General features: G+C 42.9%; 1 protein-coding gene across 2 annotated transcripts in view; it reads right to left on the reverse strand.

Annotated features, from left to right (window-relative positions):
• Positions 1-18,356, reverse strand: part of ATP9B (ATPase phospholipid transporting 9B (putative)) — a 1,400,042-nt gene that overhangs the window by 287,399 nt on the left and 1,094,287 nt on the right. For both annotated transcript variants that reach the window (XM_053714846.1, XM_053714845.1), the window contains exon 15: positions 17,093-17,341. In XM_053714846.1, coding sequence (XP_053570821.1) covers positions 17,093-17,341 — 249 coding nt within the window. The remainder of the gene's footprint in view (positions 1-17,092; positions 17,342-18,356) is intronic.

The raw sequence follows: 18,356 nt of genomic DNA on the forward strand, positions 1-18,356 counted from the left end.
TCATCCGGGGGAGTGGGAACTTCATCCGGAGGTCTTTGCCCAAATACTTCGAAGTTGGGGCAAACCAGAGATAGATCTCATGGCGTCTCGCCAGAACGCCAAACTTCCTCGCTACGGGTCCAGATCCAGGGATCCGGGAGCGGTTCTGATAGATGCTTTGACAGCACCTTGGAACTTCGGGATGGCTTATGTGTTTCCACCCTTCCCGCTGCTTCCTCGATTGATTGCCAAAATCAAACAGGAGAGAGCATCAGTGATTCTAATAGCGCCTGCATGGCCACGCAGGACTTGGTATGCAGATCTAGTGGACATGTCATCCTGTCCGCCTTGGTCTCTACCTCTAAGACAGGACCTTCTGATACAGGGTCCATTCGAACATCAAAATCTAACTTCTCTGAAGCTGACTGCTTGGAAATTGAACGCTTGATTTTATCAAAACGTGGTTTTTCTGAGTCGGTTATTGATACCCTGATACAGGCTAGGAAGCCTGTTACCAGAAGGATTTACCATAAGATATGGCGTAAATACCTATACTGGTGCGAATCCAAAGGTTACTCCTGGAGTAAGGTTAGGATTCCTAGAATATTGTCCTTTCTACAAGAAGGTTTAGAAAAGGGTTTATCGGCTAGTTCATTAAAGGGACAGATCTCAGCTCTGTCCATCTTGTTACACAGGCGTCTGTCAGAAAATCCAGATGTCCAGGCCTTTTGTCAGGCTTTAGCTAGGATCAAGCCTGTGTTTAAAACTGTTGCTCCGCCATGGAGTTTAAACCTTGTTCTTAACGTTCTACAAGGAGTTCCGTTTGAACCCCTTCATTCCATTGATATAAAGTTGTTATCTTGGAAAGTGTTATTTTTAATGGCTATTTCTTCGGCTCGGAGAGTCTCTGAGTTATCAGCTTTACATTGTGATTCTCCTTATTTGATTTTTCATTCAGATAAGGTAGTTCTGCGTACAAAACCTGGGTTCTTACCTAAGGTAGTCACTAACAGGAACATCAATCAAGAGATCGTGGTGCCTTCCCTGTGCCCGAATCCTTCTTCAAAGAAGGAACGTCTTCTACACAATCTGGATGTAGTTCGTGCCCTCAAGTTCTACTTGCAGGCAACTAAGGATTTTCGACAAACGTCTTCCCTGTTTGTCGTGTACTCTGGTCAGAGGAGAGGTCATAAGGCTTCGGCTACCTCTCTCTCCTTCTGGCTTCGTAGCATAATTCGTTTAGCCTATGAGACTGCTGGACAGCAGCCTCCTGAAAGAATTACAGCTCATTCTACTAGAGCTGTGGCTTCCACTTGGGCCTTTAAGAATGAGGCCTCTGTTGAACAGATTTGCAAGGCTGCAACTTGGTCTTCGCTTCATACTTTTTCCAAATTTTACAAATTTGACACTTTTGCTTCTTCGGAGGCTATTTTTGGGAGAAAGGTTCTTCAGGCAGTGGTTCCTTCTGTATAATGAGCCTGCCTATCCCTCCCGTCATCCGTGTACTTTTGCTTTGGTATTGGTATCCCAGAAGTAATGATGACCCGTGGACTGATCACACATAACAGAAGAAAACATAATTTATGCTTACCTGATAAATTCCTTTCTTCTGTTGTGTGATCAGTCCACGGCCCGCCCTGTTTTTTAAGGCAGGTAAATATCTTTTAAATTATACTCCAGTCACCACTTCACCCTTGGTTTCTCCTTTCTCGTTGATTCTTGGTCGAATGACTGGGAGTGACGTAGAGGGGAGGAGCTATATGCAGCTCTGCTGGGTGAATCCTCTTGCATTTCCTGTTGGGGAGGAGTTATATCCCAGAAGTAATGATGACCCGTGGACTGATCACACAACAGAAGAAAGGAATTTATCAGGTAAGCATAAATTATGTTTTCTAAATTACTCCTATTATAAATTTTTCTTCGTTATCGTGCTATCTTTATTTAAAAAGCAGGAATGAAAGCTTAGGAGCCAGCCCATTTTAGGTTCAACACCCTGGATAGTGCTTATTGGTGGCTACATTTAGCCACCAATAAGCAAGCGTAACCCAGCTCCTAAGCTTTACATTCTTGCTTTTTAAATATAGCACGAGAATGAAGAAAAATTGATAATAGGAGTAAAATAGAAAGCTGCGTAAAATTGCATGCTCTTTCTGAATCATAAAAGAAAAAAATTGGGTTTAGTATCCCTTTAAAAATGAAGAATACACTTTACCTTTTTGAAGACAAGAAAATGATAACCAATGTATCCATTTTTAGAGTTTAAAGGGATACAAAACATTTTCTTTCATGATTCAGATAGCACATGCTATTTTAAACAACTTTCTAATTTACTTCTATTGTCCATTTTTCTTTGTTCTCTTGGTATCCTTTTTTGAAAAGCAGCTATGTATGCTTAGGAGCACTTTATGGCAGCAGTTTTGCAACAATGTTATCCATTTGCAAGAGCACTAGATGGCCCTATTTCCTGCAATATAGTGCTCCAGATGCCTACCTAAGTATGTCTTCAACACAGGATATAATAGGAACAAAGCAAATTTGATAATAGAAGTAAATTGGAAACTTTTTTAAAATGATGTGCTCTGCCTGAATCACAAAATAAAATCTTTGGGTTTCATATCCCTTCAACCCCTTAACCCAAATGGAAGTGTATAAAAGTGTCATGCGGCACAAAGCTTATTGTACCGCATAACACACAGTATATATTTGTCTGAGCTGCAGGAAGCTCTAGCAGTTTCAGCTGTAAAGTTACACCCAAGAGCTGGAGTTCCTGATTTCCAGGCATCTGCCAGTATATGGAACCATAGCACGATCCGTGCTCCAGTTGCTTATGAAGGCAGACGCTAGATTGTTACAGACGATCATCTGCTGGTGCCGGAAGGAGGTGCTAAAAAAATCGCCAGTATTTTGGGCAAGTTTTTCTCTAAATATTCCCAGTAGCGAATGGGTTAAATAATGAAAACTCAGCTGATACGCGTATTAAATTATTTTTTCTTTCATGATTCAGATAGTGAGTGCCATTTAAAAAAAATAATCCTATTTGTTTTTATCATCAAATTTATGTTGTTCTCTTGGTTTCTCTTGTTGAAAAACAAGTAGGTAGACTAAGGAGTATGTGTCTGGAGAGCTATATGTTTTATACAACGTTATACATTTTGCAAACAATGTTCCCATCTAGTCCATGCAACATACCTAGGAATTCTCTTCAATAAAGATACCATGGAAACTTAATAAATTTAATAATAGTAAATTAGAAACTTTTTAACAATTGTTACTCTATCTGTATCATGAAAGAAAAAATCTGGGGTTGTCCGTTTAAGTAATAATTCAAAATACAATACTCAAATATCACACCAGAAACGTAAAAGCACAACAAGGAGCGCCCTATAGAACCATAATAAACATCATGAACATTTTTTTTTTTTTTTTTTTTTTTTTTAATTTTAATACTTTTATTGAGATTTTTCCAAGGTATACATAGGATAGCATAAAAAGAAAAATTTCAAATCAACAATAGTTATTACAATAGGTAGAACATTGTTACAAATATGTCATTACTCTTATATCAGAAAGACTCGAGGTTAGCTATTGCTGTTGGTTTGGATGATAAATACCAAAACAGTTGCCGTCTTTATATGTGAATTGTCTGTAAGTGATGAATTATTAAGAGTGACTGCCTCCTGACTGTTATGGGTTGACTACATTTAGTAGTTGCTCTAGGGGTCTAAAGTTAAGGAAATCATAGCTGAAAACATTTTTGTTTGATCGGTACTTGAAAGGCTGTGAGGGAATGAATTATTGCTAATTGTTTATGTATTCCTCCCATAGAAATATTATGTTATGAAATTCATCTATTCGCTTGGTGTGAGTATAATGGTACTTTTCTAGTTGGAGATAGTGTGTGACTTTCGTTTTCCACACTGCAGGGGATGGTAAGGCTGTTTTTTTCCAGTTAAGTGGTATTAACCTCTTTGCCGTATTAATCGCGGTGGTGAGGAGTGTTCGTTTTAATTTGCATGCGATTTTAGGGAATTTGTTAAATAGAAAAACCCAAGGTGTAAACGGGAGTGATGCTCCCAATAACTTTTCTATTTCTGGTTTGAGGGCGTGCCAATAGGATATTGCTACCGGGCAGTTCCACCAGATGTGTGCAAAGGTTGCCGGTTGACCGCATTCTCTCCAGCACATGGTAGTCGTGTTGGGAAATAAATGGTGTAGTCGAACAGGTGTGTAGTACCATCTGCTCAATAATTTTATATTCATCTCCAGCATCGAAATGGATGATGAGGCTTTTGTCATTTGTTGGAAAATGATGGTCCAGTCTTGTAGGTCTAGGGTGTTTTCTAAATCTGCTTCCCATTTAGCTATATAAGTAGGGGGTGTTGCATGGGACACCTGCGATAACATTTTATATGTTAAAGATAAGATTCCTCTCTGTGGGTGGGGTTGGGAACATACTGTTTCGAATTGGGATAGGCCTCTATTCAGTTGGGGTTTAAAAGGGTGTGTGGATAGATAATGTTTCAGCTGTGTATAGGTGTACCAATTTTGAAAGTGTATCCCAAGAATGTCACAGACTACCTGTTGTGGTTGGATGCTTTTATCTTTATATAAAAGGTGATGTGGGATTGAGCTTTGCAAAAAGGAGGAGGAATGGGCTGCGTTAGGTGTTTTTATTAAGAAAGAGAGTGGTGTATTTTTGCTAACTGGTGTTAAGGGGGAATACGTTGTGGAGATCTTCGGGTGTTTCTTGAGTATTTTATCCCATTGTCTAAACGTTTCATTCACTAGGCTTGGAGTTGTATGTAATAATTTACGGTGGGCGTCGGGGATCCAGCAATTCCCGCATAGATAGTGCTTGTCAGAGAGTGTTTGCTCTAGTTGAATCCACTCTTTGTTCATGTTATGTTTACACCAGTCGACAATTCGTGTGAGGAATACTGCCTGTCTGTAACGTGATATATTGGGAGCTCCCACCCCACCCAACTCCCTTGGGCGATATAGAGTGGAGGTGGCAATGCGAGGTCGTTTGCGGGACCATATGAAACAGTTGATTTGCTTCTGTAAGGAGAATATTAGATGTTCTGGGAGCGGGATCGGAAGGGTTTGTAGAATATATAGAATTTTAGGTAGGATGATCATTTTGATCGCGTTAATTTTCCCTAACCAGGAGAGAGGTTTCAGGTTCCATGCATTAAGGGTGTTGTGGGTTGTCGCGGTGAGAGTTTTGTAATTTGAGGAGATTATGGTATCCACAGATGGTGAGACGTACACTCCTAGGTATTTTATGGCCTTGGGCTGTATGCGGAAATGGTGGCGTTGTTGGATTCTGTCTATTATATCTGAGTGTAGGTGTGTGGCCAGTAGTTCAGATTTCGTGATGTTAATTTTAAAGTTGGAATACGTACCATAAAGTTGTATAGTTTGCATCAGGGGTGGTAATGACTTCTCGGGGTCTGTTAATGTTAAGAAAATATCATCTGCATATAGAGTTATCTTATATGTAGCGGAACCGATCTGGAACCCTTGGATACTAGTGTTGTTTCTCACCTGAGAGGCAAGCACCTCCATTGCCATTATGAATAGAAGGGGTGAGAGTGGGCAACCCTGTCTTGTTCCGTTATTTATATTGAAAAGGGAAGAAATAGAGTCATTTAATTTGATTTTGGCTTGTGGATTATTATAAAGGGTAAATATTTTTCCTATGATCTCTGGGGGGAAACCAAATGCGTGCATAGTTTGTTTCAGGAAAGACCAATTTAGCCTGTCAAAGGCCTTTTCTGCATCCATTGACAAGAATACCGACGGGATTTTTTGGGTTGTTGCGTATTCCATAAGGTCTATTATTTTAGTGGTGTTATCCCTAGCTTCTCTAGAGGGAGTGAAGCCTGCTTGGTTGATGTGTATGATAAAGGGTAAGATTAGATTAATTCTGGTGGCTATGATTTTTGCGAAAAGTTTTACATCGAAGTTTAAAAGGGAAATAGGGCGGAAGTTTGCAGGTGTGTCTGGGGGTTTACCTGGCTTCGGGAGCACAACTACTTGGGCTTCTAACATTGAGGATGGGAAGGGATTGTCACCAGCTACTTCATTGAACATCTCAGTGAGGTGAGGCGTTAGTGCGGCCGAAAACGTCTTATAGTACTTGGCTGTAAAGCCGTCTGGCCCTGGGCTTTTCCCAATTTTTAAGGTCTTAATGGCTGTTTGAACTTCTTGGGGGGATATTGATTTATTAAGTTTTTCTTTTTGATCGTCTGTCAGCACTGGCATTGGATATTTTGTTATATACTCTATAAGTTTTGCTGTGTGATCTGTTGTGGGGGCTTCTGTTTGGAGATTATATAGTGAGGTGTAGTATTCGTGAAAGGACTTCAAGATGTCTGGGGTGGATTGAAGTGGTTTCCCCGTGGGGTTTTGTAATTCATAAATATGTGATTTGAATCGTTTTTTCTTTAGCGCTCTAGCTAAAAGTTTACCAGCCCTATTATTTTCGAAGTAAAACATGCTGTTGGTTCTTTTACATTGGGAGTGGTATTCTATGTCTAGGAAGTTATCTAGTTCCTCTCGGGTTGTTTGGATTTCAGTTAGAATGCTAGTATCTATTGGGGATTGCTTATGTATAAACTCAAGCTGAGCATATTTTGTTGTTAGGTCATGGTATTTTTTACGATTGGTCTGAGTGTAGTGGGCTTTAATTTTGATTAGCTCCCCACGGAGTACACACTTATGCGCTTCCCAAATAGTGAAGTTATTGTTAATCGAGCTTGAATTTATGGCAAAATACTCTTCAATAGATCTGGTTAATTTGGGGATTTGGTCTGGATGGTCTAGAAGACTATCATCCATTTTCCATTGGTATGGGTTAAGGGGGGTATTGGGCCAAGTGAAATTGAGTTGGACAGATGAGTGGTCTGACCAGAAAGTGGGTATTATGTCGCACCTGTTTATGTGGGCGAGGCCGCTCTGATTTGTGATGATGTAGTCTAATCTACTGTAGGATTTGTTAGGGTGGGAAAAAAAAGTGTAATCTCTTCTTTCTCGGTGCATGAATCTCCAGGCATCGTAAAGATTCATATCTCTCATTCCTTGCCAGATAGCAAGTTTTTTAGGGATTTGTATGTTTGCATTAGTGCTGTCAACAGTGGGCTGTAACGGCACATTGAGGTCACCGGATAGAAAAATTGGACCTTTAGCTAGGTCCAATATCCTCATGAACATAGTGCGGAAAAAAGGAAGTTGCTGAGTGTTAGGAGCGTATATATTTATGAGTGTTATGGGTCTGCCATACAGCAGGCCCATCAAACTTGTGTATTAAGATGCTCACTCCATTCTTTTTATTCGGGCCTGTGCTATGGAAATGAGTGATGTAGTGTTTTCCGAAATATTTGGGGATGTTGCGTGCTTTAAAGTGTGTTTCTTGGAGGAAGAGTATATCTATGTGGCGTTTTGTTAGATCTGACAGAGCTTTGGATCTTTTTTGTGGTGAATTAAATCCCTTTACATTTTGAGTTAGGAGGGTCAGTTGTGGAGGTGAGTCACGGGTCAATGACGGCATTATAGGGCTGTAGGTATTCGAGATGTGATTGAAAGCTATGGCATGTGTTGGTATAAGGCTCGAGAGTAATGTGGACGGTTGTTTTCAGTGTGACAGGTTTTGAAATTGCAACAAGATAAACAAACAATGTGTAACAATATAACCCTTTTTTCTGAAAGATAAACATATTGAACAAATTAAACAAACTAAACACGTAAAACAAGTAGAACTTACAAATGGCTCTCTGCCTAATGTAGGACATGTCTGAGAGCACTCGTGGAGGGGAATACAGTTGGTTAACCCTTACAGTATGTATATAATTATCAATCCCATAGGTTAAAGATAGTGAAGTTAATTGTAATTTAAATATAAGCCAGACAATTCGCCTATTATGGGAGGAAAAATTTCGTCTCCATATGCATACATTTATAGTTGTTAATAGAATACGCTGTTGTACCTTTTGGTATTAGCAGATTTAACTAACATCACAAAACTCTTCATAACAAATAAAACACAATGACTTCTTTTTCCTACCCTTTTTTTTTTTTTCCCCTACCCCCCCTTTTTATATACTTAACAGAGTCTCAGTAGGAAATGAGGTCTCTCTTGCCAGTTCAGTAGGTTGAGTCCTTGTACATGTCCTGGCTTTGCTGTGAGGCAAGAGGTGATATCGGATTGGTGCGGGGAGATTGGGGCTGAGTAGGATTTCTGCCTTGTCTACCAGCAGTTGACTTTTCAGGTGTGAGTGAGTCTCTGGTATTGTTTAACGTTGGAGGTCTGGGTTGGCTCTGGATGGTGGAATCTGGTGGGGGATCTATCCCCAACAATCTGCAAAAAGAGTCGGTATCTTCAGGTGACTTGCATGTTAGTCGGGTGTTGTTTCTGAGCACCCAGACCTGGGTGGGAAAGCCCCATCTGTACGGGATTTTTTTATTGCGGAGAAGTGTTGTTAATGGGCCGAACTCTTTTCTTCGCTGCAATGTTTGCGAGGCCAAATCCTGGTAAAATTGGAGAACATTGCCACGGAATCTAATTGGTTGCAGCTTCCTTGATTGGTTTAGGAGCATTTCCTTTTCAAGGAAATTCTTAAAGCGAATTATGATGTCCCTTGGAGGTGCCGTGTCTGGAGGCTTTGGCCTAAGAGATCTGTGGGCTCGCACCCATTGGATGTCAGAGGTGCATGCTGGTTCTTTTATTTGTTGGAATAATGATTGGAGATAAACTGGGTAATCTCGGGGTAGAACACTCTCTGGTACTCCCCTGATCCGTATATTTTTACGGCGACTCCTGTTTTCCAAGTCTTCTAATTTTTCCTGGAGTGAGGAGATGGTTTCTTGATGAGAGGCAACTTGGTCTGTAAGGGACTGGACATCTTCTTTTATTTCATCTTGATTAGTCTCCAAGGAATCCACTTGGAGTCCTATTGTATGAATGTCTTGCTTCATGCTTGCGAATTCTTCTCTAATGCATGTGCGCACGATGTCCGCGATGTCCTGCTTGGATGGGAGACCTTGAAGAATAGTTGCAGTAAAATTAGTGTCCTCCTCTTGTGAATTAGGTAGATTTGAGACTTGGTGGTCCGCAGAGAGTCTTTTGTCTCTCGCTTCTGTTGTGTCTGTTGTTTGCATATAGGAAGATATATTAGCCGTTTTAACAGCAGGCGGTTTTAGGGGTTTATCCTGTTTTAGCCTCCTGGACGCCATTTCTTTCAGCTTAAAGAAGAAATGTATTGGGAGAAGTCTTTTTTGGATGTATCCCTAAAGTTTTATTACTGATGTTCTATAATGTTTCCTGTGTAAGCAGTTGATCAATTAGACTGTCACAACGGCAGTACGTGGGTTTTTGTTATGGGGGTCTGCCAAAGAAAGCTGTTACAATTTAGGTGTCAACAAGCACCTTCCTATTATCTTCTTTACAGGTTGTATTAGTTCGCTGCAGAGTTGGTACTATGAGCTCACACTGAATGATATCCGTAGTGCACTATTGTTGGTATTTGGTGCCCCAGGGAGATTCCTACAGTGGTGCAGGGTTTATTAGTGGGTCCCTGTTCTGGTGCGCAGTGCTTTATAGGTAGGATGTGGTGGAGAGCACTATGTTTGCTTCTATACTCTGACACCTCTCTCCCTGCAGTTTTCACAATGCTCAGACTGTGGAGTTATAGTGCTTTTAAAGATGGCGCTCAAAGTTTTTTATTTGATTAACCTCGGCTCCCTCCTATGCTGTAGGGTTAGAAGCTAGTTGTTTACTCTGTCTTATGCCTTTTATTAGGGCATCACTTCTTGTTTTCTAATAGCCGTTCTAGGGAATGGTGCCTAAATTGGTGTATAAGAGAGGGGATCCTGTAGTAGTGCCGGGCTTATTGATAATTCCCTGATATGGTGCGCTGGTGTTTTAGAAATGAGATGTGATGGAGAGCGTTATGCTAACTTCTGTGCCTAAACACTTCCTCCCTTGCAACCTCCACTACATACAGGTTGTGGGAATGTATTGCTTTCAGCGATAACAATTAATGTCTTTTATTTGGCCGTAATACTCTTTTATGTAGAAGGGCTGTGAACCAGCTATTTGCCCTGTCTTTTGCCTTTGAATGGGGCTTCGCCACCTGTGTGTATATGACTGTAGTAGCCGTCTTAGGTTGTGATGCTCAGGGGTGCCCAATTAGCTTTCTATGTGCAGTTGGGCTCTGACTATTGTGCCGCGACAGATTGTTTATGTCTCAATGGCGGCCAGCGCACTTCCGGGAAGACGCTCCGCTTCGGGTGCAGTCTCAGGGCTTCAGCTCAGAGCAACACCTCTCCTCCATGATTCTGCCCAGGTATGCCACCGGAGCTATCTTTTGTTTGTGACGCGGTACCTGCATTTAGTTTGGGTGCGATGTCCGTAATGGCGGGCGTGGTGTCTCCGGAACAGGCCAGTTAGTGCTTGCTGCTTGTTACCGCCATGATGTGTGGAGAGACCTTTTGTCAATGAGGTTATTTAGTATGAACTGGAGGTGTCTGGCTCCGTTATGATCTCGGTGGGGTAGCTGGTATATTTCGGACCATAAGTGATGAGAGTTCGCCTCCTACGGCCAGGTACAATGCAGGGCAATCTTTGACAGCTTCTTTCTCCCGCTACCACATAATGGCATAAGTTATATAGCTACGGTTAGTGTCCTTGGCTTGTCGGTAGTGAATATAATCATAATTGGTGCGGGTTGAATCAGAATATATTGGGATTTAGGGTATTTTTAGGGTTGCCGACACGGAGCTCCGGATTTACGCTGCTCTCATGGCAGCAGCCGGCTCCGCCCCCCATTTGTTTTTGTTTTAACAAGAAAGTTAACCCAGATAAAAAGGATAGGAAGGATCGAGGTGTATAGCCGTTCAGTGTGGTAATATCCCTTTTGGTATCTGGAAATGCAGAGTAGTTGCAGCCCCTTGCATGCACAGTACTAGAGACAGGATCAAGCTGAAATAGGAGAAAAGGAACAGGGGCACACACTCCTCTAATCATAGTAGGTTAAAACTTGTAGGAATTTATTATAGTAATAACAAATGCACACTCACACATAAGAACCGCAAACAGTTATGAGGTATGATAAAAGCACAAATAGGTACACATAAAGAGTCTCCAAGGATCCAAAAATCTTATCGATCCAGATGGGCAGCTCCAAAGCTTGGTGTTGATTCAAATTGTCCCATAAAAGATAGCAATGATAGTAAAACACTTTCCAGTGTATATCGCCACAAAACAACTCACAGCCGCTCAGTAAAATTCAGTCGGCTAGTACCTCAGCTGTCTGCGAGTGATGCCTAGACGGTGGGCGTGGCCTAACACATTTCGTAGGGGAACTCCCTACTTCGTCAGAGGGCAGCCTCTGACGTGGTATGCAGACTTACAGTAGAAAGGAAAACTTTTTCAGGGTGGGAAACCCAACTCCTGCTGAACTTACTCTTGGAACCGTTCGTCAGTCTTGGCGTCTGTACGGAGTACTCCGTCCACCGCCTCCGCTAACCACATCCAATACCACACTGCCAATACGTCACAATGTCCAGTGACACAGATGGGAGATCACGTGTGAGCTGCTTGGCCAATGGGGAGAAAGCTGGCTGTCCCAGAAACGAAGATGCCGATTCCAGGCAACAATCAACGAACAAATAGATAAACATCCATTGGTCTCTTCGCAAAACAATCTTTATTGTACATCTTTTACATCATCGCCTCGCGGACAGTAACCCAGAATGCCATTGGGCAGCAGCGTGTGATGTAATTTGTGTCATAGAAGCCACCACTAACTCTCTGTGAATGTGTGGTGTTTGAATACTGGTGCACTGGCCCTAAAAGGATATGTGCATATGCTGCAGAAAAACTTAAAATTATGATAATTTTCTTTTCTTCAGATGGAAAGAGTCCACAGCTGCATTCATTACTTTTGGGAATTCAGAACCTGGCCACCAGGAGGAGCCAAAGGCTTACATACTCCTCTCACTTCCCTCATCCCCCAGTCATTCTGCCGAGGAACAAGGGAAAGTAGAAGAAATATCAGGGTGAAAAGGTGCCAGAAGAACAAAAATAACAGATGCCTCACAGAAAAAATACGGACGGGGAGCTGTGGACTCTTTCCATCTGAAGAAAAGAAAATTATCAGTTAAGCATAAATTTAAGTTTTTCTTCATAAATGGAAAGAGTCCGCAGCTGCATTCATTACTTTTGGGAACACAATACCCAAGCTATAGAGGACACAGAATGCAAAAACGGGAGTGTACAAGAGACGGCCCTTTCTGAGTAAACCAGGACTGAAAACCCCTACCCAACAAAATCCCGCTTTGTCCGAAGCCAAGAATAGCTTTGGAAAAAAAAAGGAAAAAGGCCCAAGAACACTGACACACAGATAGTCCACAGTTTTGCTAGAGACCGCAGGAACTAGACTCAACTGAGTCAACAGCCTCCAAGAGACACCGTCACCCAGCAGTCGGTCTCCAAACAACACACCCCTTACTAAAGAAAGGGAACAAACTACCGTATTCTTTCACAAAGAAGAAAAGCATGATTGTACTTGAAAAGCACGGCTAATCACCCTTAAGAGACTCAAAGCACTGCTCATTTTATCAACCTTGAAAGGAGGAAAGGCTGATTAGACCTCGCCGGGGATCGAACGTGCAACCCTCGGTTTGCTACAGTGCAGACTAGCCACAGTGCATTAGTATGCTGAGCTAGCTTCCAGCTAGCATAAGAAACTCCAGAAAAAAAAACTAAAAAGGGCACAAACACAGAGCAAAAAACCAGAGAAACCGGGTCAGGCTAACAGAGACCCAACCAGTCTCATAGAAACAAGGAGAGGCAATGCCCAGACCCCAGAAACAGAAACCACGGGATAAGGCCGGGAATCTGAAACAGAGAGGATCTTCCCCTAACACAGTGCAACTGCACTCTAAAAAGCAACTGAAGACGAAGGTCCCCCAAGTCGCAAAAAGGTAGCTCAGAATACCGAAATATTCAGAAATGAAACCTCGTGCAGCAAGCTCAGGTAGGTCTGACGAACAACACCTGAAGCAAAAACACTGCACGCTGCAGTCATCTAAAAATGACTCTGAAACTTAAATACTTGCAGGGCAAGCAGAAAGCAGATAGGATCCTTCAGATTGCTAAGTATGCACCAACCACCAGTCCTTCCCACAAATCTTGAACATGAAGAAAGGAGAAACCTCAAGAGGCTTATCGTACCTCGAATGCTCCAAGGATGAATTTAGCAGAGCAACAGATCTCAGATCCTGCTCCAACACCGGACCAGCCCAAGCAACAGACATGTTTGATAGACAGGGGGGACAGAAAGACCCCAACCACAAGCCCCCAGGGAATGGAAACTAAAAGGGGGGACTCACCCACCCCAACAGAGCTCGGATGCCAACCCAATTTGCTCCTCCAAAATAAGGCACTCCCAAGGAGAACCCCCTGGGACCTGGAACAGAGTCCACAGCAATAGATCCGTCGGAAGACTTGTTACAGCTTTCTTAGACAGTCTCTACGTAGAGAGATCAAATTCTAACAGGTGGAACAGAGCCCACAGAGCAGCAGATGCTGCCCCTTACAGAAATAAGCCACATGATCCAACCTCCTACACACAGGGCAGGACAAAGACCCTCCAGAGAAAGGAAACCCCAGCTCATAAGGAAGACAAACTATCTTCTCAAAAGGGAAGGGAACAGATAAGAACAGCGTACATGTCCACAAGACATGAAGCCATAGTATGATCAAAACACAGACTGAATGAAAAATAATCCAGACACCACTGTTGACCCAACAGAGAAAAAACTCCCCATAGAGGAGCACACTCCGTCCGAAGGACAAGTCAGGCCTTAAAGTTTATAACCAGTACTTGAAGGTAGATGTGAACTCTGGCCTTCCTGCTTGCAAGCCCAATGAGCTAGCCCCTATATCGCAACATAGGGTCCCTGAAAAAAACTGGGTCGTACCGAACCCGTTCACAGGATCATAAGTCTCCAGACATCCAAGAAGAATCCAAGACAAGAACCCTGGACCCAGAATCGTCCTAGAATGAACAAAACCCTCAGGGAACACAAGATACCCCGTCTGAAGCAATCAGACCTCACAGGGGATGAGGACCAGGAAACCCGGAGAACGGGTACAGGACTCACTCAATTCCCAGCCCAAAGGGAAGAGGACACCCTTAGCCGGAGGTCAACACCCCCCAGCAAGGAACTAGGCTGCAACAAATTTGCACAATTTCTCTAGAACCCAAAGACCCCAAGGGCAACACTAAGGGAAATGAGAACGAGAACAGAGTCACCCGAAAGAGAGTTGAAAGGCTAGTCTCCATAATACTTTCAGATTAACGTTCCAGAGGACCACACCCATGGGAGAAGAATGCAAAGCATCCCAAACCCAGGCAGAAAAACATCCCCTAAGCAAAAAGCTTGGGAAAAGAGACAACACCTCCTATCGCCCCTGATATGGAAACAACTAACTACCGAAAGAAGACAGAGCCTCACGGCCTTCACTTCATAATTAAACGGCCAAAGCCGCCAGAAAAAACGGACAAAGTCTAGAAAGTCTCGACCCAAAGGAAGAGAACCTCTAAAAGGAACAAGTCCTAAAAGGACACTTCCAAAGAGACCATGAAAGGCAAAAACCGTAACAACCGCAGTATGAAGGACCTAAATCCTCCAAGCCTCCAACCCACAATGGGAAGGAACACTCTAGTTCCCGGAAAAATCGGAAACGACTGAGCATGTCGCCGCAGATCTCAAAGGAGTCCCGGCCCACTAGATTGAAAGGCGAATGAGGACTGAACCAATCCCCCATGCCCCTAAGCAACCACAGACCCTTAAGTCCTCTCAGGATGCTAGCTGAAGCTTATAAAATAAAACAAGAAAACAACACAAATCATATTGTGATCACTAGGTGCCCTCACCGGACTAACCGGACATAAAAAGGTGCCATGTGACTGAACTAGGCCTCAAAGACAGAAGTATTTGTACCCAGTCAGGACCAGCCTGAAACCAAGGCCCCAGCACTGTCAAGGCCACATAGAATCTCACCCGATGATGGAGGGATAAGGAACAGTCAGACCTTTGTAAACAGTGCAACCACAAAATCGTGAGTATCAATTCCAAAGAAGAAATTTCCCAAAGGAAACATCACACCACAACATGAGCTTTAGACCAAATAAAAATCTTCCTTACCGGATGAAAATAAAAGATAAGGCAACCTATAGGTTATCGCCTAGGAAGAACGGACAGACCCGCAGGACCAGTCCAACAGGGGTCCGAGACTTCCAAGTTCAGAACTGGAAAAGGATACACAAATAACAAAGACTATAAGAAGATTACTTCATCCCCTTATGTCTATGTATACAAGCCAGTCGAAGAGTAAGACTGAGAATCCCCAGACCCATTAAGAGTGGGATCCCCCAGCAACGCCAAAAACGTGCCTTAGTAGAACACGAAGGTGCGCCAGTCTATAACGAAAGGCGCAACATACCTCCGCCGGGACAAAAGGAAACACCGGTCCCAAAGGTTGACCCCTTGAGGCTTCAGGGGCAGTCGCTCCCCCGGAAGGCTGAACTGGACCAGGCGATCCCACGCCTGACGAGCCCCGGTTAACTAAACACGGACAATATCGTTAGCACATTCCTGAGTGGTACAGATGCGCCAGCGCCAAAGATATGGCCATGCGAAACCGTGTCGTAACCTCTGGTGGGAACAAGCCACACTCCCTAGAAAGGATAAATAGCGTTTGGGTTACCTGCATGCGTAGTAAGAGTTGGTGGTAGGGAACTCGTCTCGTGAGAAATAGAATCCCCAGAGGTGGATGGCTCAGTGGGCACCCGATTCCCAGAGCCCGAGGAACATAGCACTCTAAAACAGCATTCAGAACATAACTGAAGGGCATGTATCACCCGGGCCAATTCATATTATTCGCAAGAAGTAGAGTCTGAATCAGAGACATCCGTCTTTAAGAATCCTCCAGAGCTGGGACACTGCCACCTCCAGAGAACCAGACACCAGCGGACCAGGATTTCTCCATCGCCACGTGGTCAGGAAAGCGGAAATGGAGTCACAAGGTAAACCGTGCAGTCCATGCAAAAGCGCTCCCGACCGAAAAGGCCGCGTCACTAGACATAGTTCTAAAATAGCCATGAGCCGAAGCAACACTACACAGTAGCAGACAGAATCACATAACAAACCCCCCTGTGTAATATTTCCCCTCAGGAGATATAAACCCTTGATTCCTAGATACAAAAAGGATCCTCACTGAGACCCTATGTTAAAGTTATCCCCGAAAAGGTTGTAGCCCCTCTCAGATAAACAGTTGAAATTACAATACATCCATGATGAGAGTAAAAGGAAACAATCTTACTAGAATCTACTCCGTGGAACAGGAACACGGCCCTTCAAGTGTGACAGATAGTAGCGTCTCTTCTGCCATAGACTTGAGAGAAAAAAGCAGGCAGAGAAACTTGTCAACGGCGATTGCTTGTGGAGCTGTTAATATGAGTTGGGATGGTTTTGCAGAAAGACTCTCCCTGCATATCCGGACTCTAACTTTCACCCATGCTCTCACTGAGAGGCTGACAGGACTACTTAAAACTCCAGTCCCATGCCGAAGAGTATTACCCTCCGTAAGAGACTATCGAAAACTTCTGACACTTCTCTGCCAACCTCCTGGGACGAAAGGCAAAGAATGACTAGGGGATGAGGGAAGTGGGAGGAGTATTTAAGCTTTTGGCTGGGGTGTCTTTGCCTCCTCCTGGTGGCCAAGTTCTGAATTCCCAAAAGTAATGAATACAGCTGTGGACTTTCCATTTATGAAGAAAAACAGTATTACATTTTACTACAAGCATTTTTGCTAATAGACGTATATTGCTAAAATGCTTCTACTTCACATTGACATGCCCCATGTACACTTCAATTTTGACCTTTCTATCCCTTTAAGTGCTTTCTGTTTTAATACCATCTTTATGTATTTTTTAATTGCTAAATTCAATTTTTGCTAAAATAATAATACTTTAAAATTGCAAGTTAATATAATAAATACCAATGAGGTATCTTATTGATAAGCAGAAATAATGAAACTAACCTCATCAGGGCTAGAGGCTTGGTAGGTGCGATTTTCATCAGTGAAGTCCTGATCTGCTTCAGCATATTCTGTTTCTCCATTTACTCCAGAGCGTGATTCATAGACAGGAGTAACATTATGACACAAAGCAATTGCTTTCACTGCTTCATGGACCCGACTGCTCACTGGTTTACGGACTTTGGGTGCCGAAGATTGACCTTTCCTTGCAGGTGTTAAGCTGGTGTTGCTGCCACTTGCTTGGGATGGTACCTTGAGTAGAAGTCACAAAACCAATAAGTAACAATTTTGAAAAGCAGATCAAAAATATTTATTTCAAAATGTTAAAGGGACATGAATCCCATTTTTTTCTTTCATTTAAATTATGCAAATATCTCTGTAAAGCATTCTTGGCATTAGGACACAAAGAAGGAACAACCATTTCCTTACTGATATTGTCTGAAGACACACATTTTGGAAATAAATCACACTTAGTCCTTAAGACTGCTTTATCCTAATGAAAATTTCTACACTGCAGAAAAAAATAAAAATAAACAAATAAATAATTACATTTTATAGGTAATGGCAGACAACTGCCAGTACCTAAGATGGCGGGCATAGTTAGAGGGTGGAGGGTTAGGGAGCTGTTTGGGAGGGATCTGGGAGGTTGGAAGGTAAGGGGTAAATCTTACACTGCAGAAAATATTAAAAAAACAAAAACAATTTAATAAAAAAAAAAGCCTTACATTTTGCATATTGGCAGACTTTCTGCCAATACCTAAGATGGGGGTGACCGGGGGGTGGGGGAGGGAGGTGTGTGGGAGGGAAGAGAGCTGTTTGGGAGGGATCAGGTGGTGTCCGGTGGGAGAGTAATCTCTACACCAGTGCTTTCCAAACTGTGTGTCGGGACACACTAGTGTGTCGGCAGCAGTGTGTAGGTGTGTCCCTGCTTCAGCACAAATTTTTTTACATTTAAATTATTTTTTTTTAAATTGTTTTTTGGTTTCTGACTGCCTGCTACGCATATCACATGGTTGACACGTTATTGATACCTAGTGGGTCACAGATCATCTTAACCAATTGGCACAGATCAATGGGAACTGAAACTATTACCATTGGCAGATTTGGCGGCACATTGGCTCCTGACTGCACGTGTAGTCTCCTTAATTGGCTCCTGCAAGTGTAGCCAGTGAGTGGGACAGCCGTGTGTTTGCAGCGCGGGCAGTAGTCAGTCGGACTCACAGAGCTCTGAGAGTGGCAGCTTAAATGCTGAGCTGAAGTCAGTGGG

The sequence above is a fragment of the Bombina bombina genome, chromosome 5 (assembly GCF_027579735.1).
Source record: "Bombina bombina isolate aBomBom1 chromosome 5, aBomBom1.pri, whole genome shotgun sequence".
Lineage (NCBI taxonomy): Eukaryota > Metazoa > Chordata > Amphibia > Anura > Bombinatoridae > Bombina > Bombina bombina.